Below are 24,314 nucleotides of genomic sequence, written 5' to 3'. Positions count from 1 at the left end.
TGACCACGGTCAGCAACAATAGAGGAATTGATAGAAGCCTGATGAGCATTGAATGGTTGTGAAAAACCAAAGTCATTCTTATTGTGGGGGAAGAATTGCACCACAGTGCAACAGAGCCTCGTCTAATCTGCCTCTGGTGTGCGTGCTACTGCAGATTTACTAAAACTCTTCTATTGATGTGTGTGTGTGTGTATATATATATGTGTATATATATGTGTATATATATATATATAAAAACATACACACACTTTAAACTACTTTGGTCTGGTAGTAGCATAGGTGAATCAACAATACTGGGTTCTGAGTTATTACAGAGCGTTTCTGTTGTAGTGCGACAAGAACTCAATGTTTCCACTCGCTGTCTGATTGGTCCCGACAATAGGAACAGAATAACACAGACTTCCTGTGGCTGCTATACGCTAGTGGATGAAGTTACCAGTCACTACTTTTAAGATTGCATATACAAATCACTGAACATAACCCACAACCAAACGCCTAAAATGGCCTTGCCCGAGGTACCAATGAAAACAGCTGTGATCTATGCACAGCTGTACACACATGGCTCATATCCACATCACAGAGAGGTGAGATTTCAGTAAAGACCAATGATCCCTGGGGCACGTACTTTGCCTAAAGCGAGCACACGCCAGCAATGCTCTGAACGTAAGACTTGCTGGACTGAAACGGACGATTTGCTTGGGGAATTCTCCGACAATTGTAATCCCTCACAGAGTGGTTTATAGCAGAGCAGGGGTTCCCAACCACAGTCCTCAAGGCACAACAACAGTCCAGGTTTTAAGGATAACCATATTTGAGCACAAGTGTGTTAATTAGTACTGCAGTTACTTTGATTTAACAACCTGTGCTCAGGCATGGATATCACTAAAACCTGGACTGTTAGCGTGCCTTGAGGACCGAGGTTGGGAAACCCTGTAGTAGAGAGTAGTGGTTTGGATTGAACTCAGTTCTTTTAGCCAAATTAGCGATTTGTTCGGATTAACCTTGTTGGCTATCCAAAACTTGAGAGCCGATATGATGCCATTTTTGAGATCCGAACATAGAGTAAAACGGAATTGCTCATCTCTAGTATATAGTAGCACAAAGCATTCAACATGTCACTATAACTGCAAGGTAAAGAGCGAACAGTTTGCAACAGCTAATGCCAACCCCCCCCCCCCCCCCTCTCACACAAACACACCACCAAAAGATGACGCTATTGTTCATTTTGTTAAAAAACGTTTATTAATATCAGTTTTCTGAATTTTTTTTTCTTTATTATTATTCAGTAATGTGCAATGCTCCTGTCTCACAGTTAAGGGAACACACAGCGATATCTTGGCACTTAAAAGAGAGCAGAGGGGAGGGGACATGTCAAGGGAGCGATTTAGTAACTGCAAAAAAAAAAAAATCCCCACCCACTGCGCAGTGGACAGGGGGGGGGGAGGGGGGATCTGTCAAGCAGCTGCGAATCACAATCAAGAATGTGCAATTAGTAAGAACCTTGTTATGGCGGAAGGAATTTTTTTTTATTTTTTCCATTTATTCTCTACAGTTTAAAAAAAACTAAATCACTGACGTTGGGGTGGGGGGGGGGGGGGTCAACAAACAAATATTTTCAAAACGCATGCAGCCCTCCTCTCTGCTAATATATCATACTAAAGTTTACCAGTCTGTCTGTGAAGATGCCTATTATATTGCCAGCTAACAAGGGAAGAGTCACTTTTTCCTTCATCAAAATGTATATATTTTATAGGTTTGGTTAAAATGAGGGTAATCCCATCCATGGCAGTCGTGCCATTTTAATTGTAGACAATGTATTGTATTAGGGTGGATTAAAAGGATGGGTGTAGTTCCCACTCTCAGCCTGCAGGTGGTGCTCCAGGAAAGTTCTCTTAAAACAATAAGCATTAAAGATGACCTGGACTATCTCAGGCATGCAGGGTATGTTTGAGCATGCCACAACCATTAAACAGCCACGGGTTTCCTATTGTGGTCTCTGTTGCCTGCACACGGATAAAAGCATACACAGCGCCATCTGCAGTCTGCGAGAGGTTACTACAGGTTTACCAGCAATTCTTGCGATGGAAAAAAAAAAAAAAGCCTATAAAATATATGTTTGTAATAGGTGAAATCTCCCTTCTAAAATGACTACGGTAGAAATGTGATATGATTATTTATACTAAACGTGACAAGGACAATAAAAAATAAAAAAAAATTGTATATACACATATGTGCAACCTTGCACATCTCTGTATATACGGACACACGACGGATTCCCGAGGGCTGCCTCTTCAGTTCTCCATTCCCACCCCATTGCCTGCAAAAATATTAATTCAAATATTTACATCCCGTTACAGCCTACTTACAGAGAATCTCTAGGTGGGAAGAGAGGTCACTATATATACACATTTATATGTACACACACAGGCAGATTGTTCAGACTCGATGGCAACCCTTGAATATATGCAGCAGTCCCTGCATACCGAGATCAGGTTGCGGCTCGGCCAAAGGACTAAGCCAACACCGCCCCCAATAGATAGTGTTTATTTGTATTGCACACCAATTCGGGAATTATACACAATGCTGTAAACTCTCGGGGGGGGGGGGGGGGGGTATTGGGCGGATTATTTGGTCATTTCACGTCGCCAAGTAACAGGGCCGGCTTAAGCTGAGCACACGCCTATACAATCATCGGGCCGTTCATCCAATATCGAGAGAACGGCCGTTGGGATTGTATAGGTGTGTACGCTGTCCCGATGATTTTAACGCTCCTGCTGAAACGATCGGGAGGTCACATCTTATTTACTGTTTAATATGTATCGGTTCGACCTCCCGATCCCATAGACGCCCGTACACACTATGTCTGCACAGTGTGTACGCTCACACTGGGGACAGACTGCACGGCTGCTCGGGACAGTTTTACCCCATCAGCCTGCAATCGAAAAAGTGTATACTCAGCAGCCAGAACTCCCAATAAAGAGATCAATGTAGTAACATTTGGTTAGAAATACAGTATTGTTTGTTTATTACGACAATTTGACCTGTCTAACCTAAATCGGTACCATACAGTTTCCTCTCTATCCCAGTTTTTCCTCTCTACCTATATACTACAGGCTTTAACGGCTCCCTACAGGATAGCTATACATCTATTTACAAAATACACATGTGCTCACACTCCTGCCCAGCCAGACTGCTCCTCCTTCAGATACAAATACTGGGGGGGGGGATTTATAAAGTGGAGAATGCGGGATGGAGCTAGACAGGTTATTATGCCTGTAAATTTACTGAGTGATTTAGGAGGAGACAGCAAAGCTGTGTTGGAGCTTGTGATGCTCAAAGGTACATTAAACCAGTTCCCTATGCGCTCAGATTCAGTAGAAAGAATGTCCAGATCCCAACTACACTGGCTACTGATTGAGCGGCGGGGATGAGGCCGGGTTTAGACATTCACCCTGCACTCACGTCACCCCTCAGTTACATGCATGTTCTAAGGCTAAAAGGGAAGTGACCTGCAATGCTGTACGTAGGTGTTCATTCTAGCACCCTGTACCTGTCACAACCCGCGCAGTTCCTCTTTCCTGCCTGGGGGTGTCGCTCTCTGCTCTGGTGCTTCTAGCACGCTCCTCTGATGCAACAAACTGCTGAGATAGTACCAGAGCAGGGAGCGAAACCCCAGGCAGGAAAGAGGAACTGCACAGGGGTGTGACTGGTGCAGGGAGCTAGAATTAACACCAGCTATACGGAAGACCCAACGCACCACAGAAGAAACCATAACCTAGGATAGTAATGGCGGAACTGTCTATCTTGGAACATTTACGAGAAGTCAGATGACACCACCGAGTGATCCAAAAAAACAATCCTCTTGTATGTGGCAAAACATAAAATAGTATTAAAATATATATATGACTACCCCGACCCTCTCCTCCAACCAACTATAGTGATACACTGTACACAAATGCCAAGCCAGAGTCCCACTTTTATGTAACACTAGTGTAGAACCATAAGCCATTCCCAGTTTCATACCATCTACAAATTAACTGATGTATCACTAGGGGCCTCCGTGCCAGCAATCTACCTACGTCTGCGATCGCCCCCATACTGTTCTCCCATAGTCGCGCCTACAGAGAAGATTCTCTGCACAGCTAACACTCAGCAACTCGGGATAAATGGGGATTCCCCCCCCTCCAAAAAAAAAAATACTATTTTAGATTTGTTGTAATCTAAACCCTGTACCACCCCCCTATACAACTGATTGAGAGGGAAGTCTAAAATATCAATGCAAAACCTTGCAAACTGCCCTGATTGCAGCCCCAAAACCGTGTATGCAATAAGCTATACTCAGCGAGTCCTCTATTCTGCTTATACCACCAATATTACCGTGATCTCTTAATGCTAGTTTATCCTGCAACAGGAACTGTACGAAAACGGAAAGTAGAAGTGAGTAATGGTCAGACACAGGGGACCAAGGTATTTAGTGATTACCTCATTGTATCACATTATTAAAACAGTCTGGTTTAAGCATCTGACAACTTTGGTGCTTACACACCCCCCCCCCCCCTCCCCAACACAAAACATATACACAAATGGTGCATAAAACTGACAAAACATACACACTTCACAGCATTTAAGCCACTGTGGCTACAGCCACTTCCCAGAAGACCAACTGGTGCCACACAGCACCCCCTTGCTGAGCAATGCAGGTCAGTCCCCTAAGATCTCGGACACAAAGGGGGCGATTCAATACTTCTATTGAGCCTTAACGAATGGGTGCACGATGGAGCAATCCAATTGTTGCTCCATTTGGCCACGCATAGACGCGGGTAGGCACATTTCTGCTCACCGCCTCCTAAAGCGGCGGACAGAATTGTGCAAGAAGTCGTCACTTTTGAGATGGGCTTAGCCGCTTTGCGCAGCTCGACCCGATGCACACGGTCACCCGAAAAGGAGCAACGATTGAATTGCTCCATCGGGCGCCCATTAGAACAATTGAATCCCTCCCACAGTCCTTGTGTTTCCCGGCCCCAGGTAGACGCAAGGTCCCAAAATCCAGGTATCCACTAGCAGGAGTCTTGAAACTAAAAATCTATCAATGGGGAACCAGATGTTAGTATAATTCGTAACCCCGTCTACAATAAAAGAAAATGGGTCAGTGTGTATATATACACATACGTCCCTCCCCACAGTACAGTCGTGTATATAACTACATATACATTTGCGTGAAAATCACTAAAGTTACCTCTGTGCTTATGCAAATATAAAATCAGTAATGTGGTTATATGTATGTGTACATATATACACACACGGATATAACTGCATAAAAACATTGCTACGTTACTGTGTGTACACGTATGTACACACCTCCCCCAGCGAACCGTTATAGGAGTTATGGCAGAGGACCAATGTCGCAGCCAGAAATGAGTGTTTAGTAAATCTGATTGGCACCATAGAGGAGCCAATCAGATAAGCAATGCTGCTCATTTATGCACGAAGCAGACCAATCACTTGCACAGATGGGCACCTATATAACACAGGAGATCTCACACCCGCTTATAAAGACGTATAATCTGCATATGAAGCCAGAACTTGTTATATTACTGGAATCAGTCTTCTACTAATCTATAACAAGAATCCCTGTTGATCAGTGTCGTTTAAAAACACACTCCCAATTAAACCGGGTACTTTGGCAAAACCGCTTATAAATCCACCTTGTGCTAAAGTTGTTCTGAGTGATAGTTTGACGCTGGAAGGATCTGGTCTGGGGGCTGCAAATAGCGAGTCTGGTAATGCGCACGACTCTCCCACCAGCGGGCGCCCCCCATTAGACCCGAGGAAAGTAATGCCGTTTTGTGCGCTGAACAGTCACAAGGAGGCAGCCTATTAATTCACTAAGAACCAGTGATCTCACCGAGGCATGAGGCACGTCATCTGGCGAATTCATAGTTTCCACCGACAAAACGGCTGAATGTTTCCTCATGTCCCCCCCCACTTTATGTCCACACTTACACCCACCCACATTCTCTCTGTCTGCAGCTGCTAAAACTTGAGGCAACTTCCAGCTCTTTAATGGGGTGTTTCTAGGGAGAGGGACGCGGTGGTGGTGGTGAGGGAGGGTCTCATAAAAACGTAGCGCAGTTTATTAAAAACAAAAAAAGTCTCTCCAGGAAGCAAGGAGGCAGGAGTTGGGTTATCAGAGGTGCCAGTAAGATTACCGAGACTCTACCCCAACTGCACTTGTAAAATAATGCAGAGTATCTCTATGTACAAATCTCAGCAAGTGGAGGAGTCATTCCACCTGTATGATCATGTCGTGCTGTATAATGATGCAGGGTATATGTCTCTATACACTGATAATGAACACGCTATATAATGACACTGCGTATAACTGTATACTGGTAATGGGCATGTGGCGCTGTATAATTGATACGGAGTACCTCATGCAGCTGCGTATAGTCAGAATGAGTGCTTCCACGCCCGTCCTCAGGTCGTGCAGCAGAGTACAGTCATACTTAGCACCTCCTCCTGCGGCATACAGATGATAGCCCACCTCCTGAGCGCCAATATTGTCCTTCCTCCCCCCCTCACTACAGAAAGAGGGGGCAGGGGGTATTTACACATCTGGGGGGAAGGGGGGGGCATGACGGAGAGGGCATCAGGGCATCCCCTCACCAGGCTCCCCATCAAAGCCTGTGCCGTGGTCGGTTCCGGTGGCAGCCCCCATCAGATCAGGCTCCATTTTGCCGGTGTCGTTAATGAAAGACGTGTAGGCGTCTCCTTCGGCCATCAGGAGCTTCAGTTTCGGGATCCAGCTCTTGCGCACCACGCGCCGGGCGTTCGTACACATGTCTGCGGCGATGGCGTTCATCTCGCTTTCTTTGAAGTTCGGGGCAAAATTCTGACAGTAGACTGATGACGACAACAACAACAAAAAAAAAACACTTATCTACAGAAGTGACATTTATCTTGCAGATGTCTATTTGTAACTATATAATAAAATCCAGTAGCAAACACAAAAGCAGAAACTATTTCTACAAGCCCCCCCCCCCCCCCCCCCCACAATTCCCAATTCATCAACATACTATTCAGCCAACCTCCTTCACGCGGCTTAAAGGGAACAACTCCTGCCCTGTTCCGGCCACAAATTCCATGGTTGCTGCTATTTCCTAGTTGGAGAAAGGAACTCTGTGACGTATCCACCACGTGACCGCTGCAGGAGGCTGGACCGCTCCTGCGTTACCATCCACTAGGGCAAGCGTGGCGAGCGGCCACTTTTGGTCCCCCGTTAGCATCCCCGCCCCTCCCCCTTTCAGGCCGGGTCACGTGGGTGTGATGTCACAGGTCCATCAGCCTTGTATAGTCTAGACCTAACCCAAATTCCATACCCACCGCTGCCCAGATTCCCAGCACGTGACACTCACATTTCACCGCGTGCAGCACCCGGCTGTCCAGAGGCTTCCGGCTGGGGTCATTGGTGGATGAGCGGATTCCTGTCCCACAACTGTTTGCTAAAGTGTTTCTGATGCAGAGGGGGGAAAAAAAAAGGGGGGGGGGGTCCTTTAATTACTAATGCCATACATATTAATACTCTGCTCACCTAGTCACTGGTCTATGACCCTAAACATGCTGCTGTGGAGGCGGGACATTTGCAGAGGACAGCACGGAGAGTATGTAATCAATGATTACAGATAGGACAGCGGCAATATAAAACAGGCCATTTTGGCCACTATGGTGTCCTTAGCTTGTGAGTTTCTAAACTTTAAAGTAGGCCATGGTGTATTATGTATTATCACAAGTTTGCTGCACCAAGGAAACATGTAAAAGAACAGGGGGGTCAATTTACTAAAGTGAGAGTTTTTAGAAGTGAGTTTTGAAAGTGATGTTGCCCATAGCAACCAATCAGATTCCACTTAACATTTATCTAGCACCTTCTAGAAGATAATAGCTAGAATCTGATTGGTTGCTATGGGCAAGATCACTTTTAAAACTCACTTCTAAAAACTCTCACTTTAGCAAATTTACCCCCAGCAGTCCTGTAACTTTGCACATGCTGTATGTGGGGGGCCCAGCTCCATATTAGGACTTCTGAAGTGAAGCTCATTTCGGGACCTTTATGGTAAAGGATGAGGTGATCGCTGCTCATTTTTGTACTGTATATTTGGTGGAAAAATCACTTTCTAATTATTTTGGTAGACAGAAATAAACATTTAATGAGAATTACAGAAGACTCACTGGCCGGCATACTATAACGGTGCATAGACACAACGATTTTGTAAATGAACGATTTTATTAAACGATTTTGGTTCATTTTTTTTAAAAGGGAAAAATGAACTAAAATCGTTTACTAAAATCGTTCATTTACTAAATGTAATGAACGATTTTTTTTTTAACTACAAACGATTTTTGCATATTCCCTTACTGAAAATCGTTGAGTTGGTCAGTCTGACTGAACTACAAACGTGAACGCGCATGAACGATAATCGTTCATCGTTTTAACTCAGAAATTGAACGATTTTTTTCAACGATTGAACGATATCGATAATCGTTCAAAAAAATCGTAGTGTGTGTATGCACCTTAAGGAATACACAAACAGCCGAAGACATTCAGTGGCTCTTATACAGTCACCAGATACTTGTACGTTGTTAAAATCAGCAATTACACAGCAAATTCTGCAGAAAATTGCTCCTCGCAGTAAGGAGACGCAATATACGGTCTATTACTGCACCCTACTGAATAGGGGGGAAAACAGAGGAGATTGTAGGGTTCACCAAGCTCCTCTTGACCGGATAATCTAATGGAGTCTCCCCCCCTCCCAACGTTACAATGTCTATGATAGAATGGAGGAGCAGCGGACTCTTCACGTCTCTCTCACCTGTCGAAGAAAGACGCCAGCAACCTGCGGAGCAAGACCTTATGGCGCGTCCCGGCACTGATATGACAGTTCATCAACTGAGCGCGGGTGATAAACACGTTGGTTCCTGAAACATTAATTTGTTTATCATTAGTAACGTAAAAACCACCAACGAGAGGGGAGGAAATGAATAACAATTCTCTGATTGGACTGTCCCACTCTTTATTGTAGAAGATCTGTTAAAATCCGCCATAGATGGGACCAGGTCCCCTCCAGCTTTTGTGCTCCTACTTTAAAACTAGGAACAAGCACCTCCCCGAGGGAAAAAGTAGTGTAACACAGCAAATCCAGATGTAATGTGAGGTTCAACTTGTACGGAAAGATTGAGGGGTGAAATGCGCCTCTCTATGGTTGGGATTCAATTATTTTCACCCTCGGCTGATAGTAACGGGTGCCCGACAGAGCAATTCAATTGTTACTCTGCACGGGCACAGCTGCGGTAGCGCACATTTCTACTCGCAGCTACCCCCCCCCGGGAAGTTTGGGCGCCCAAAGCAGGATTTCTCAGCCTAGCAGTTTTACACGGCTAAACCCCTGGCTATTTGGGTGCGACATGCATGGACGCCCCCAAATACAACTGAATATCGCACCTCGGTCTCCCATCACATTAGACGGGAGATAGGGAGCACTAAAACTATTGAATTCCCTACTAAATGTAAGATTCACATGGGGTGAACGTACCTGTCACTAGTTCTATCTTCTCGGCGGGGTCTCCTTCCTCGTACAGTTTTGGGTGACAGCGGTTCCCGATCTGACTGATGAGTTCTGCGGGAAGGGTGGCCAGGTCCTGCTTGACACGGACACGGTTCCTGGAGTCTGAGAAGACGGGGTCTGGCAGGGCCTCCACCTTCTCAGCTGAAGAAGTCAAAGAATATTCTAATGACGAGAGCACAGGTATGCATTATATGTCACACAGCCGGGAGAGGACGGAGAACACTCTCTTTGCGATGCACTCACTGCGACAGGCGCTCTCCAGCCCGCACTTAACACACACAAACTGCAACAAACTGAACTTATACAGTCACGCCTCTATGGCCCTCTACACTCGCGGAACATAGATTCACAAACTTGGAACAAGGTCTAACAACATATCATCCAGCCCATTATTATAGCGCTTGTTCACGTTTGACCTGGGCGACATACAAGAGCAATCCAGCCATGGTGAACGTCTCTCAGGCTTGTACAATTAGACGGTCTTACACACATACTAGTTTCATCAGGGCCTCACCAGCTTGGTTGACGTTCATCATGCTGTACATTGTGTACATATTGCAGATTTGACGATATTGCTCCTCTGTTCCATCCTCCGTGACCTCCTCCTCTTCATCCTCCTCATTGTGGTAAGAACCTGGGCTGTCGCTTGTGTATGCACTGGAAGTTCCTGGGCTCGTCCGCTCTGACCCCAATGGAGCCACGGCCCCAGATGGCCCTCCCGCTGCTGGTTGGGAGAACCGTGGCACCTTTCTACTCGCTCCTCCTGCCTCTTTCTGTCCCCCATCCCAGAGCCTCTTGGCCACTGGAGTACACTGCACGGCCTCAGACTCCTGGCTCTCAGTCTTCACCCTGGCTGCTCGGGACGTGGAGTAGGAAGACGACGTTGATGATAGAGAGGCCACGGCGGTGACTGCGGCGGCGACCGCTGCTGCCGCAGCTGGGCTTGGTGGCTCAGAGCTCGGAGTTTCTTCAGGGTGGAGACCCTGGGAGTCACAGCTGGGAGAGCTGACCTTCAGGAAGAACTCTGTCCCTTTCTCCATGATCTCCTGTATCTGCAGAAAGCCGGCTGTATACATGAGCAGAAACTGGTCTCCCACGTTCATGCTGAGCCGCCCGGTATAGCAAAAGCTCAGGATCTGCTGGAAGGACTGCGGCTGGACAGATCCAGGCAGCTCCACCACTGGATTCTTGCTGCTGTGGAACAGGTCCCTAAAATACGAGCTGCTGGCCGCCAGGACAGCCCGGTGGGCTTTGAATTGGTGCCCACGCACTACCACCGAGACGTCACAGTATAGTCCCTGGAGACGCTGTTCGTTGAGGCACTCCAGGATGCTGTTCCCAAAGTTGGGGATCTCCATCTGGAGAGTCTGAGACATGATGACAACTGACGGGGGCAGATAGTGGTGGGAGGGGAGGGTACAGAGGCTGCAGACAAAAAATAAATAAAAATGTTAAAAGGAGAAAAGGATTTAATATCGATTTACCTCAGAATCTCATTATCATTTAGGATATGGGCATAGATCACAACGATAATGGAACAGAGCCAGGCGATGGAGTTATTCTTGTAACACCTCTTCATGTCTGGCTAAACCAAAATAAACTCCTAAATCTACGGTGCACGTTCATTTTGAACCACTACCTTTCTACCTACGTATCTGGTATATGAGGATCTTGCTTCTCAGTAATCCCAATTTTCCTACCCTCGGTCGGATAGTGCATAGGCAACATATACTGTGTTATGTTAAAAAGAATGAGGGGATTACGTTGAAGGAAACATGACAGACCTATTTAAAAAGGACAAAAAAGGTGATCGGACTGAAAGACGGGATTGTTTCGTACAACCTTGGCCAAATGTTTTGACAATGACGCAAGCATTGGTTTTCACAAAGTTTGCTGCTTCAGTGTTTTTAGACCTGTTTGTCAGATGTTACTGTGGTATACTGAAGTAAAATTACAAGCATTTCACAAGCGTCAAAGCCTTTGATTGACAATTACATTAAGTTTATGCAAAGAGTCAATATTTCCAGTGTTGACCATTCTTTTTCAAGACCTCTGCAATTCGCCCTGGCATGCTGTCACTCAACTTCTGGGCCACATACTGACTGATGGCTACCCATTCTTGCTTAATCAATGCTTGGGAGTTTCTCAGAATTTGTGTGGTTTTGTTTGTCCACCACCCGCCTCTTGAGGATGGACCACAAGTTCTCAATGGGATTAAGGTCTGGAGAGTTTCCTGGCCATGGACTCAAAATTATGAGGTTTTGTTCCCCAAGCCACTCAGTTATCACCTTTGCCTTATGGCAATGTGCTCCATCATGCTGGAAAAGCCATTGGTCATCACCAAACTGTTCTTGGATAGTTGGAAGAAGTTGCTCTTGGAGGATGTGTTGGTACCATTCTTTATTCATGGCTGTGTTCTTAGGCAAAATTGTGAATGAGTCCACTCCCTTGACAGAGAAGCAACCCCCACACATGAATGGTCTCAGGATGCTTTACTGTTGGCATAAATAAATAATGGGCACTATTAAAGGCAAGTCCTAGATAAATTTATATAATTTGGCTGTATTAGGGATGTTAGGGACCCACATGATGGAGGTTCACCGTGACGTGATAGGTGGGCAAACATCTTTGACCAAACATGTACTAAGAACCTTATTATAAAACCATGTTAATTGTTACAGTTTATTGCATGTATTTTGATAATCAGTACTCTTAACCTGCCCACACACACAGCGATATTTTACCCGATTTGGCCGATTTTGACGAATCGTGACGACAAATCGTGTAAAATATGCCCAAATCGTGAGTGTCCACTCACGATCACGATGCCAATGCGCTTCCCCACTCGACGTACATCTCATCTTCAGATCTGCTGTGCTGTAGGGCAGACTTGACAATCTGGGAAACAATGCACTGGATGCACGACAGATCTTAAGTCAGATTGGACATTTTTTACTCCAAATCGTGAGTAGGACTGCCGGGGAGCTGCCGAGGAAAGGTTCAGGGGAAATCACACACATCGTGGGATCGTGTGCAGATCGCTATATGTGTGGGCACCTTCAGTGCTTAGAATGTGCATGTTCCTTTTTTTTTTTGTATTAGGAACCCACCCCAATCCCCAGCTCTAAAACTCTCCTTTCTGAGGAGATTGCTAAGAGGACGGCAACTTTCCAGGTTAAGAAAAAAACTCCACCAAATTCAACAGTTCGAAAAGAGGTTGTTGCTATTCTTCCAGCACCAGGGTGAGACACCAATGAGCTACTGGGGGGATATATGGAGACTGCACAGTTCTCGTTAGAAGAATAGCCGCCAAAGGGCCGATACCTGGACCTACAAAGAGCATTAAATCCTCCTCTACACCAAACTGCAAAAACAGCAGCATCTGGCCCGAGTGAAAAGGGCAGGAAATCTCTGCACTTGTTCACCAGGCGATGTGAATCTTGGCTGAAAAAAGGCTTTTGGGGGCTTAAGCATCGTTTGAAACACAAGGTCAGAAAAACCTTTATCCTTAAGAATTATGGCCTCAACAGTGACACCGTTAAAGCCAATCAGGAGATGAAAGGGGCCCTTAGAGGCAGGCGCCATGCTGGGCACCCCGCCTTGCTTACAAGGTTTGTGTACCAACACCATCTGGGCCAGTCCAGTACAAAAAAAATGGTATCCGGATAGATGATAAACAATGTAAAGGTCAACAGCCAATGAGTCGACACCAGATTGTCGACTGGGGGGGACAAATGTTTGTTTTTGTTTTTTTTATATTTTTATGGTTCGGGTGAGTATTAGGCACTTGGGGGAGGGTTAGGGATAGGCTGCCGGAGGGGAAGATTAGGGCTAGGCGCTAGGAAAGGTTAGGGTTAAATTACAAAAAAATTTAAATAAAAAAAATTTGTCGACTATTTGAACATGTCCGCAAGTGCCGGGCGCATCCCCAACAGTGATGAAAAGGGGGCACTTTTTGTAGTGCCTTATCTCTAAGTCCCCCGCACTAGACCTAGAGTGACCACAACATAGGCTACTATAGGCGAGCACTATTTTCAGTTGGCGTTAGTGGCCGGGGTCAAGCTTGGTATATCCAACTACACAGCAGCCCCCTAAAGCTGGGCATCCACTATACAATTTTCTGTCAGATATCTGTCCAATCTGGCTGGTTGGAATGAAAATCTGGTCTCTGGTCATGTATGGGAGCAAATGACAGTCGATCATATGGTTTTAAAACACTGAAAAAAGGACAAAAAACAAAATTGTTCAAATTGGTTTAATTCGTCTGTTTTAACTTTTAACCAATTTGTCTCAACGACCATTTTTTGGCTATTTTCCAGTGTTTGTGAGCAATGGACGACTGTCATTTGCTCCCATACATTACCAGGTTTTCATTCCAACCAGCCAGATTGGACAGATATCTGACAGAAAATTGTATAGTGGATGCCCAGCTTAAGGGGGCTGCTATGCGGTAGGACATGAAAGGACCATCGCAGATATCATATATATCAGCTGCGGACTCTATGTTAAATCTTGAGGATCCCTAATATTTGCAGCTACTCCCTGAAAATTGGCGTTTTCAGCAAATATCCCTATATCTCTTCGAGAACCCAGGTGTAGAAGTGTTCTGCCTTGTGTTTCAACAGAGATACAATCATGTCAACATCTACTTGTCCCGACACGTCCATAAACTGGAAGGGTTTATCCCCTTCCAATTATCACTCATGGGACTAAAGGCGCTGTGATGGCAGGGACATTCTGCACCATACAACACTGCTGGGTTCCCTCATGGCCAGGTCACTCTCGGTGTCTCTTTGATCATTTATGTAATCCACAGTTATGGTGTTGTAAAATTCTATATACTGATGGCCCTTCCTGGAAAAGAACCAGCATCCACCGATAAGGGTGTTCAAAACTGCTATGAGCTACGGCATGTTTGCCAGGATCTTTAACTTCTCCTCAAACGGGACTGAAAAACAATGGCCACTCCAGCCATGCAGGCAACGTCCGTCATCAATATTGTCCAGCCCCAGATGGAGAACAGGTGAGCCCGGTTGAGACGGTCACCTCTCAGTAACTAGTGGACAGTGAAGAGTTGACTCGGCTGGCAAGTCTTATTCCATTTAAAAATCAGTTTTATCATCGGGAACGCAGACAAAAGAATATTGTGTAATATGCAACGTATCAAAAAAGTTAGAAACCATCTTTCTCAAGACACCCTATGCAAAAAGTGGAAGGTGACCTGTCTGCGGGCTAACAGTGACTTCACCAGTCCCTCAGCGGAGGGTAGAACATTCTCTGAGGTCGAATGTTGAACATAAGGCTCAGGAAGATCATCTACTAGAAAGGAGTGAGAATTTCTTGAAATGAGAATCCAACCATGAGTCCTGGCTGTCTATAGAACACAGGTCTGCAAAGGCGTGCCTGAAGGGCAAAACGGAGAACACACTGGTGACCCTCCCAGATTGGAATATGAAAGTGCGCGTCCTTCATATCCATAGGTGCCATGAACTCGTCAAATTCCCTGCAGTTGCAGACTGTCTACAAGGACTTCATCATGAAACTGTCCACAGGATGCTGATATAGAATAGGTGGAAACTAACCATCTGGATTACAATTCTATATGTTGTCAATGACGTGATGGGAGGATATATCCTCCAGGGCAGTGTAGTGATTAGGCACGTTTCCAGGAATGGATTGCCTCATGACGGGCAGAAGACACCTGTGTAAGTGTATGACCGTGCCGACGTGGGCAGCAGTGCTACTGGTAGTGTCACGGCCCCCTTTGTTGGATGGTGGAGTGTGAAGGCTCCTCCCAAGCTGACCATAGCGGGGGCACCAGGCCCAAACTCGGACCGTCACCCCGCTAGTGAGGGAGGAGTGGACTGAGGAAGTCTTGGCTTCACGGTCAATAGGATTGGAGAACCCAGTCCGTTGGAACTGGTGGGCTCGGATGGGCCCACCTGTGGAGGGGTGGGTAGGAGTACCCACCCCAATTACCAAATTGTAAAGTATGTTTACAATTGCTTTTCCTGGGCCACCAACGTTATGGAAGTGTTAAATAAATTGGAACTTCTTCCGCCAGCTATAGTGTGTCACGTTTTTATTCAATGGGAGTGTGGTCAGAGATGACCATATAAGGGTGCATAACAGATGTTACCAGGAATTAGGCACAAGGGAATCCATCATACCTAAGCGGCTTATGGAGTCTAGACTGAGCATTCCTCCTTTCACCTATACCATTCCACCTACTGATCTCTACTGTAAACCCCCATGTCGTCACTATATAGCTATCATTCTTCTTGATTCTGCTCTGTTCCGTCTCATCACAATCACCTCATTGTCTGCAATACATTTTGCAGAACAATCCAAGTGGGAGAGAGAGGCATAGGTCTTGTTGCGAAGTTCAGAGTTCAAATGCCACCTATCACGGTATTTCTTCCAACATCCACATACATCTTTTATTTAGGGCTCTATCACGCTGCAGGTTTCCCAGGACAGTCCCCATTTTCCACTGAAAATCTTTCATTTGCAGCGTTTAATTCCCATTCATTCAGACTTAAGGCTCCCATATAACAGGATAAGTGCGGGTGGAATCCTAGGATTGCTTTACTACAGTTGGCACCCAAACGGGACTATGGGGGGTGTATTGTATGACTTCAGCAAACTTCTGGTCATAAAAGGTGTCAGTTATTTTCATTTTAAACGAAAAATCCACGAACCCTAATCTTGCTGTATCCGAAAAACAACATTCCTTCTCCGCCTCAGTTGTAACACACCTTTCAGCTACCCCCAATGTCTTCTCCTTCCATCTTCCTCTGAATCTCATTATATAGGAGCCACAAAGAATGTAAACACGGATTGTTTACATGGACACAATCAGTCAGATGACCGGTGTGTGTGCCAAACGCTGCTCCTCCCCATCACACGCCTGTATACACAGACACTGAGGCTACAGAAGTTTGACCTCAATGTACAGACAGAAAAATCTTAACAGCCCAGTATACTAGGCGGGATTCTGTATTAGCAAAGCACAAACTAAAAAGAGCAAGGTCACCAGTGTACATGGCTTAGAACTCTCTATTTCCGCTGCTGAATATACTGTAACATTTACACGAGAGTCTAATATGTCAGGACGGGAGACTGGCCACACCTTACTGTAACTACGGCGGCCCTGGCGCGGTTTACCGATACATTTTCTAAATACAGGTATGGTGTGCTCCAGGATTGAGGGCCTGGGACAAGGGTTTTTCTGGAAAAGCGATTTAGAAATTGGCACATCACGTATAAATTAAATAAATTGGGTAGAAGTGCTCCACATAGAGACTGAAGGGGAAACCATTACTGATCATTCCAGTGTGCAAGGCATTCTCTCCTTATATCTACGTAGCAGTGCTCCTCACAGTAACAGTAGGTGCCTACTGATAACTCCAATGTGTAAGATAGTATCTCCTATTACCATGTAGCAGTGCTCTTTATAGTGACGGTAGGTGGAAACACTTAGTGATTATCTCTGTGCTCAGGACATTAGCTTCTCATTACAGTGTAGCAGTGCTCCTCCCAGTGACCTTAGGTAGAAACGCTTTGTGATAATTTTTGTATGTGTGACCTTACTTCCCCGTTTTAAATTCACAGTCCAATGTAAAAATATATAAAATGCAGACAAAATTTGACATATCTAGAGGTATATTTACAAAGAGGCTGTTCTGGGCACAGCATTTAACAGAGCAATAATATTAGATTTTACAAAAATAAATAAGTAAATAAAAATCAGGATTGTTTTGCATTTAATATCGATGCCCTTTTTAAAACCCATGGCCAGTTTCACGAGCAGGGCCCTCTGAACTTCAGGTTCCACATCTGTCCCCACATGCCTAGCCATTAGAACACTGTCCATCCTGTGCGCCATCTTTACCTGTATGATCATTACAATCGTATGAATTGAGCATGCTGTGAATTATAAACAGCTGCTCTGGAGAATTTACACATGTCCTGTCCTGACACGCAACTATTCTCATGTGACTTGTATGTTCATGACTCGTTTCATTTGTTTGACTGCCCGACACTGCAGGTCTTGCGGCCTCTCATAAATAAGCTCTAGTGATGATACATCCAGTATCTCCCAGGACAAAGCCCCCCAAGGGTACAGCTCTCGGTGGGAGCATCCAGCATCTCTTAGGACAAAGCCCCCCGAGGGTACAGCTCTCGGTGGGAGCATCCAGCATCTCCCAGGACAAAGCCCCCCGAGGGTACAGCTCTTGGTGGGAGCATCCAGCATCTCCCAGGACAAAGCCCCCCGAGGGTACAGCTCTTGGTGGAAGCATCAAGCACCTCCCAGGACAAAGCCCCCCGAGGGTACAGCTCTTGGTGGAAGCATCAAGCACCTCCCAGGACAAAGCCCCCCGAGTGTACAGCTCTTGGTGGGAGAATCCAGCATCTCCCAGGACAAAGCCCCCCCCCCAAGGGTACAACTCTTGGTGGGAGCATCCAGCATCTCCCAGGACAAAGCCCCCCCCCCCCCCCCCCAAGGGTACAACTCTTGGTGGGAGCATCCACCATCTCCCAGGACAAAGCCCCCCCGAGGGTACAGCTCTTGGTGGGAGCATCCACCATCTCCCAGGACAAAGCCCCCCCGAGGGTACAGCTCTTGGTGGGAGCATCCAGCATCTCCCAGGACAAACTCTTGGTGTGAGCATCCGGATAACACAAATACATTTAAATAACAAAAAAAAAAAAAAAGGGAAACTGGTTCAGTCCCACTCAAGAATGGGAAGGGCCAGCAATACAGCAAACAATGGCTAACTATAGTCACCTAAGTCATTCTCCAATAACAGACTCGATAATATAAAGGTATTCAGAGGTAAAGGATCTCATGTAGCATTTACAATTCTATATGTAAAAGAACCCATAACATGGCTGACCTGGAGACATATCAGGATGTAAACACTTTCTCTATTGCCAACTTGCCAAGCCTTTGTTGTCTCATCACACACGTTACACTCTGGGCTGTAAGGAACTGCTGGGATGGGAGGGTTCAGTAGATGGGGTACGGGGAGAGACTGGGATATGCAGTGCTGGATTAATGCTCAGCACACTGCATATTACAACCTCAATACAGGAGAGGGAAGGGGCGTTAGCAGTACCCTATATACAGAAGATATAGCAGAGAGTTAGCAGTACCCTATATACAGAAGATATAGCAGAGAGTTAGCAGTACCCTGTACAGAAGATATAGCAGAGGGTTAGCAAGACCCTGTACAGAAGATGTAGCAGAGAAATAGCAGTACCCTGTACAGAAGATGTAGCAGAGAGTTAGCAGTACCCTGTACAGAAGATGTAGCGGTGAGAGTTAGCAGTACCCTGTACAGGGGATGCATAAGGGCGGGGGGACAGCAGTACCCTATATAGAAGATGTAGCAGAGAGACTTAGCAGGACCCATTCATGTGTGGGGCTGCTTCTCAGCCACAGGAGTGGGATCACTCACAATTTTGCCTAAGAACACAGCCATGAATAAAGAATGGTACCAACACATCCTCCAAGAGCAACTTCTCCCAACCATCCAAAAACAGTTTGGTGATGAACAATGCCTTTTCCAGCATGATGGAGCACCTTGCCATAAGGCAAAAGTCATAACTAAGTGGCTCGGGGAACAAAACAGCTAAATTTTGAGTGCATGGCCAGGAAACTCCCCAGACCTTAATCCCATTGAGAACTTGTGGTCCATCCTCAAGAGGCGAGTGGATAAACAAAACCCACAAATTCTGACAAACTCCAAGCATTGATTAGGCAAGAATGGGCGGCCATCAGTCAGTAAGTGGCCCAGAATTTGATTGACAGCATGCCAGGGCAAATTGCAGAGGTCTTGAAAAGGAAGGGTCAACACTGCAAATATTGACTCTTTGCATAAACTTAATGTGATTGTCAATAAAAGCCTGACACTTAGGAAATGCTTGTAATGTTACGTCAGTATACCATAGTAACCTGACAAAAAGGTCTAGAAACAGCAAAGCAACAAACTTTGTGAAAACCAATACTTGTGTCATTCTCAAAACTTTTGGATAAGGCTGTACAGTATATTAGTGGGTAAGGGACAGTGCCCAGTACAGTACATTATAGGGGGGGTGGGGTAAGGGGCAGTACCCTCTACAGTACATTATAGGGGGGGGAGGGGCAGTGCCCTGTACAGTACATTATAGGGGGGGGTAGTGCCCTGTACAGTACATTATAGGGGGGGGTGGAGGGGCAGTGCCCTGTACAGTACATTATAGGGGGGGAGGGGCGGTGCCCTGTACAGTACATTATAGGGGGGGGGGGGCAGTGCACTGTACAGTATATTATAGGGGGGGAGGGGCAGTGCCCTGTACAATACATTATAGGGGGGGGGTGGAGGGGCAGTGCCTGTACAGTACATTATGGAGGGGTGGAGGGGCAGTGCCCTGTACAGTACATTATTGGGGGGGGGGCAGTGCCCTGCACAGTACATTATAGGGGGGGTGGAGGGGCAGTGCCCTGCGCAGTACATTATAGGGGGGGGGGTGGAGGAGCAGTGCCCTGTAGAGTACACTATAGGGGGAGGGAGGGGCAGTGTCCTGTACAGTACATTATAGGGGGGGGGTGGAGGGGCAGTGCCCTGTACAGTACATTATAGGGGGGGGGGGTGGAGGGGCAGTGCCCTGTACAGTACATTATAGGGGGGAGTGGAGGGGCAGTGCCCTGTACAGTACATAATCGGGAGGGGGGAGGGCCAGTGCCCTGCACAGTACATTAGTGGGGATGGGGCAGTGCCCTGCACAGTACATTAGTGGGGATGGGGCAGTGCCCTGCACAGTACATTAGTGGGGATGGGGCAGTGCCCTGCACAGTACATTAGTGGGGATGGGGCAGTGCCCTGCACAGTACATTAGTGGGGATGGGGCAGTGCCCTGCACAGTACATTAGTGGGGATGGGACAGTGCCCTGTACAGTACATTAGTGGGGATGGGACAGTGCCCTGTACAGTACATTAGTGGGGATGGGACAGTGCCCTGTACAGTACATTAGTGGGGATGGGACAGTGCCCTGTACAGTACATTAGTGGGGATGGGACAGTGCCCTGTACAGTACATTAGTGGGGATGGGGCAGTGCCCTGTACAGTACATTAGTGGGGATGGGGCAGTGCCCTGTACAGTACATAATTGGGGAAGGGGCAGTGCCCTGTACAGTACATAATTGGGGAAGGGGCAGTGCCCTGTACAGTACATAATTGGGGAAGGGGCAGTGCCCTGTACAGTACATAATTGGGGAAGGGGCAGTGTCCTGTACAGTACATAATTGGGGAAGGGGGCAGTGTCCTGTACAGTACATAATTGGGGAAGGGGCAGTGTCCTGTACAGTACATAATTTGGGAAGGGGCAGTGCCCTGAACAGTACATAATTGGGGAAGGGGTAGTGCCCTGAACAGTACATTAGTGGAGATGGGGCAGTGCCCTGTACAGTACATTAGTGGGGAAGGGGCAGTGTCCTGTACAGTACATTAGTGGGGATGGGGCAGTGCCCTGTACAGTACATTAGCGGGGAAGGGGCAGTTCCCTGTACAGTACATAATTGGGGAAGGGGCAGTGCACTGTACAGTACATTAGTGGGGAAGGGGCAGTGCCCTGTACAGTACATTAGTGGGGAAGGGGCAGTTCCCTGTGCAGTACATAATTGGGGAAGGGGCAGTGCACTGTACAGTACATTAGTGGGGAAGGGGCAGTGCCCTGTACAGTACATTAGTGGGGAAGGGGCAGTGTCCTGTACAGTACATTAGTTGGGGATGGGGGCAGAGCCCTGTACAGTACATTAGTGGGGGACTGGGGCAGTGCCCTGTACAGTACATTAGTGGGGATGGGGCAGAGCCCTGTACAGTACATTAGTGGGAAGGGGCAGAGCCCTGTACAGTACATTAGTGGGGAAGGGGCAGTGCCCTATACATCACATCACACACTGGGTACAATCACATCCACACATCGGGTGGTATCGGTAAATACAGACCAGGACTGCTCTGAGAAAGGGATAAGTACAGATTCGGGGCATCAGATCACTCCTGTCCCCACACAGAGTTAATAGGCGGTCACCTACCCGGTGCTCGGTCCTCCTGCTCTCACCGCGGTCCGCTCCCCCCGGTTACCGTTTCCGGTGCTCGGGTCTCAGCGGCTCCAGGAGCAGCAGCGGCCATTCATCGCCAGCAAGGGGAGAGCCAACGAACGCCGATAACCCACCACAGCCAGGGGGGAGGCGAGGAGCGCCGATCGCACTGAGCCAGACTGGGGAGAGATAGGCAAGACAGTATTAACAGAGTGCCGAGAACAACGAGCCAGACTGCGGGAAGGGAAGACTAGCAGAGCGCCGATATGAATGAGGCCGACTGTGCGGTGATGAATATAGATGAGGCCGGGGATACGAGCGCGCTATGAGCGGGGATCTGAGCGGATCGATGAGGTTAAAGGGAAGCGGATGGTGCGGGGTACACAGGATGGCTGTGTATATACAGACAGGTTATAGATATAGCGGCCACGTCCTGCGGCCAGCACACTGGTACACGGGGCGAGAGCCGCGGAGAGACCGCAACGTACCGCGCAGTATCCCCGCCGGAGAGAGGATCAGACGGACCGAAGCTCTGCAGACGGTGCTCGGAAACCCAGACTACAGGCTACATAGGCAGGGGAGATAGAACGAGCGCCGAAACATCGACCAGACAGACTGCCCAGGAAGCTTAACGGAGCGCCGAGCGGGGCCAGCTCAGGACCCGTACTGGAGAGAAACGCGGACGACCGAGGTCATCGAGCAGACTACAGTCCCAGGAGGAAGGCGGAGTGCCGAGCAATAGAGCAGACAATGGGGGAGATAGGCAGGGCGGCTAATCCACTGCAGAGCAATGGAGCAGACACCCAGGAGAGACAAATGGAGCATCGAGCTGCTAAGAATAGACAGAAAGGGAATGCAAACAAAGGCGTGATCAGACGACTGCCGAGCGATGGATCTGCATACAGCGACAACACTCCCAGTGAATGTGCAGATCCAGGCAGGATAATGGGGCTCATACTGAATATAGGAGCGTTACTGTAATCATCCTGGACGCTCATGTGCAATGTATTTCATGTGCACCTAGAACAATAAATTCATGGTGCATTACTATATCTTGCTGCAATATTCTTGTTTTACGGACAGAACCTTCCCTTAAAGATGCAAGCTACATTAACCCTTTTACTGCTGTTGGGCATATATATATGTGCGTGTCTCTCTCTCTCTCTCTCTCTCTCTCTCTCTCTCTCTCTCTCTCTCTCTCTCTCTCTCTCTCTCTCTCTCTCTCTCTCTCTCTCTCTCTCTCTCTCTCTCTCTCTCTCTCTCTCTCAGAAATATGAATACTGGCGCACAAGTTTTGAGTTCCTTCTGTGGATAGTCTTATGACAAATTGTTTCTTCGTGACACTCGTGAACAAAATAAGAAGGGGGGGGGGACACCTGATGATAACAGGTGGCAGCAGTCTTCTAGTGGTCCGTGTGGCAATGGGAAAAATGGGTGCTGAAAAATTAGAGACGTGCGCCTAGGGGATAATGGGGGAGATGTAAGAAGCCCAGAAGCGTTATCGGCGCACGTTATGTGCGCTGATACCGATTCTCCCCGATGTATGATCGGGGGTCTGGGCGGTAAATGACAGGGGTGCTATGCGCCCCTGTCATTATCGGCGCTGCTATCTACAAGATAGCAGCGCCGCGCGGCAGGGCCATGTACGAACGGTCATACCGCATGACCGTTAGGCCGGCTGTAGCTGTCGCTATCGACAGCCACAGCCTGGCGCTAGCCTATCCCCACAGCAGGGACAGCGATGTCCCTGCTGCGGCGGCTGCCAGCTCCAGACTGCATGCGGGGATCTCGCGATACTTGTGAGATCCCGCGCATGCTCAGTGGAGCCGGCCGGGACAGAGACACAGCGCATCAGCACTAGGCTGATGCGCTGCGGTCTCTAGCGGGTAGCGCCGGAGGGGGGAGTTAACGCTCCCCCTCTCCACCCAATGAGATGTTCTTACATCGCATCGGTAGTGCTTCCTGCTTCGCCTCGGTAAAGAGGCGAAGCGGTATAGCGGCACGTTAAGTGCCGCTATCATACATCTACCCCAATGTGTGTAATCATATATATTATACACTAACCAACACTCATTGTTAGTGTTATTATCAGGCCTGTTGCACCTAGTTTATGAAGTTGAAAGTGATCTTTGAAACACTGGGAAGAGGAAGGAGTGATATCCTTATATGCACTACATATTGCATTATCTGGTACGCAGATTTATTTACGTTTACTATCCACTATGTTGCATAAGGAAATACTACACCATATTGTGTTTATGGGCTTGGTTTAAGCCCTCTCTTTAAGGTCTATTCAAGAGGGTACCTTCCCTTGGATTAATATCCAGAACTTATTGGCACCACGTGTTTTCTGACCATAGGAGTGTGACCTGGATATCAGATAAGCTTTTAAAAATAATATTTTTGGTACGCACATTACTTACTTTGGGTACAGATTGCTTTACTTTAAATACTACACTATTAGGCGCATGTCTCTTATTTTTCAGCATATATATATATATAAATATATATATATATACCTAGTACAAACATATCCCAGGATGGACAAAATGCTCTGCTCTGGACTTCCCTCTATGATTGCCATCACCTGTGTTGGACTAGTTAATTT

General features: G+C 47.1%; 1 protein-coding gene across 2 annotated transcripts; it reads right to left on the bottom strand.

Annotated features, from left to right (window-relative positions):
- Positions 1-1,253: 1,253 nt before the first annotated feature.
- Positions 1,254-22,364, bottom strand: NACC1 (nucleus accumbens associated 1). 2 transcript variants are annotated; one of them, XM_088473943.1, is made up of 7 exons: positions 22,195-22,364; positions 21,701-21,885; positions 10,135-11,045; positions 9,588-9,782; positions 8,868-8,973; positions 7,416-7,513; positions 1,254-6,903 (listed from the first exon to the last, which is right to left on the bottom strand). In XM_088473943.1, the coding sequence occupies exons 3-7, from the start codon at positions 10,994-10,996 to the stop codon at positions 6,650-6,652; spliced, it is 1,515 nt and encodes a 504-aa protein (XP_088330069.1). In that variant the 5' UTR covers positions 10,997-11,045; positions 21,701-21,885; positions 22,195-22,364; the 3' UTR covers positions 1,254-6,649. The 2 variants fall into 2 exon arrangements, with proteins under 2 accessions (XP_088330069.1, XP_088330070.1); XM_088473944.1 differs by having other exon boundaries at positions 9,588-9,761.
- Positions 22,365-24,314: the final 1,950 nt, after the last annotated feature.

The sequence above is a fragment of the Taudactylus pleione genome, unplaced genomic scaffold (genome assembly GCF_031769625.1).
Source record: "Taudactylus pleione unplaced genomic scaffold, aTauple2 ptg000145l, whole genome shotgun sequence".
In the NCBI taxonomy this organism is placed as follows: Eukaryota; Metazoa; Chordata; class Amphibia; order Anura; family Myobatrachidae; genus Taudactylus; species Taudactylus pleione.
Note: the sequence above shows the minus strand (reverse complement) of the source record. Positions and strands in the feature narration are given on the sequence as shown.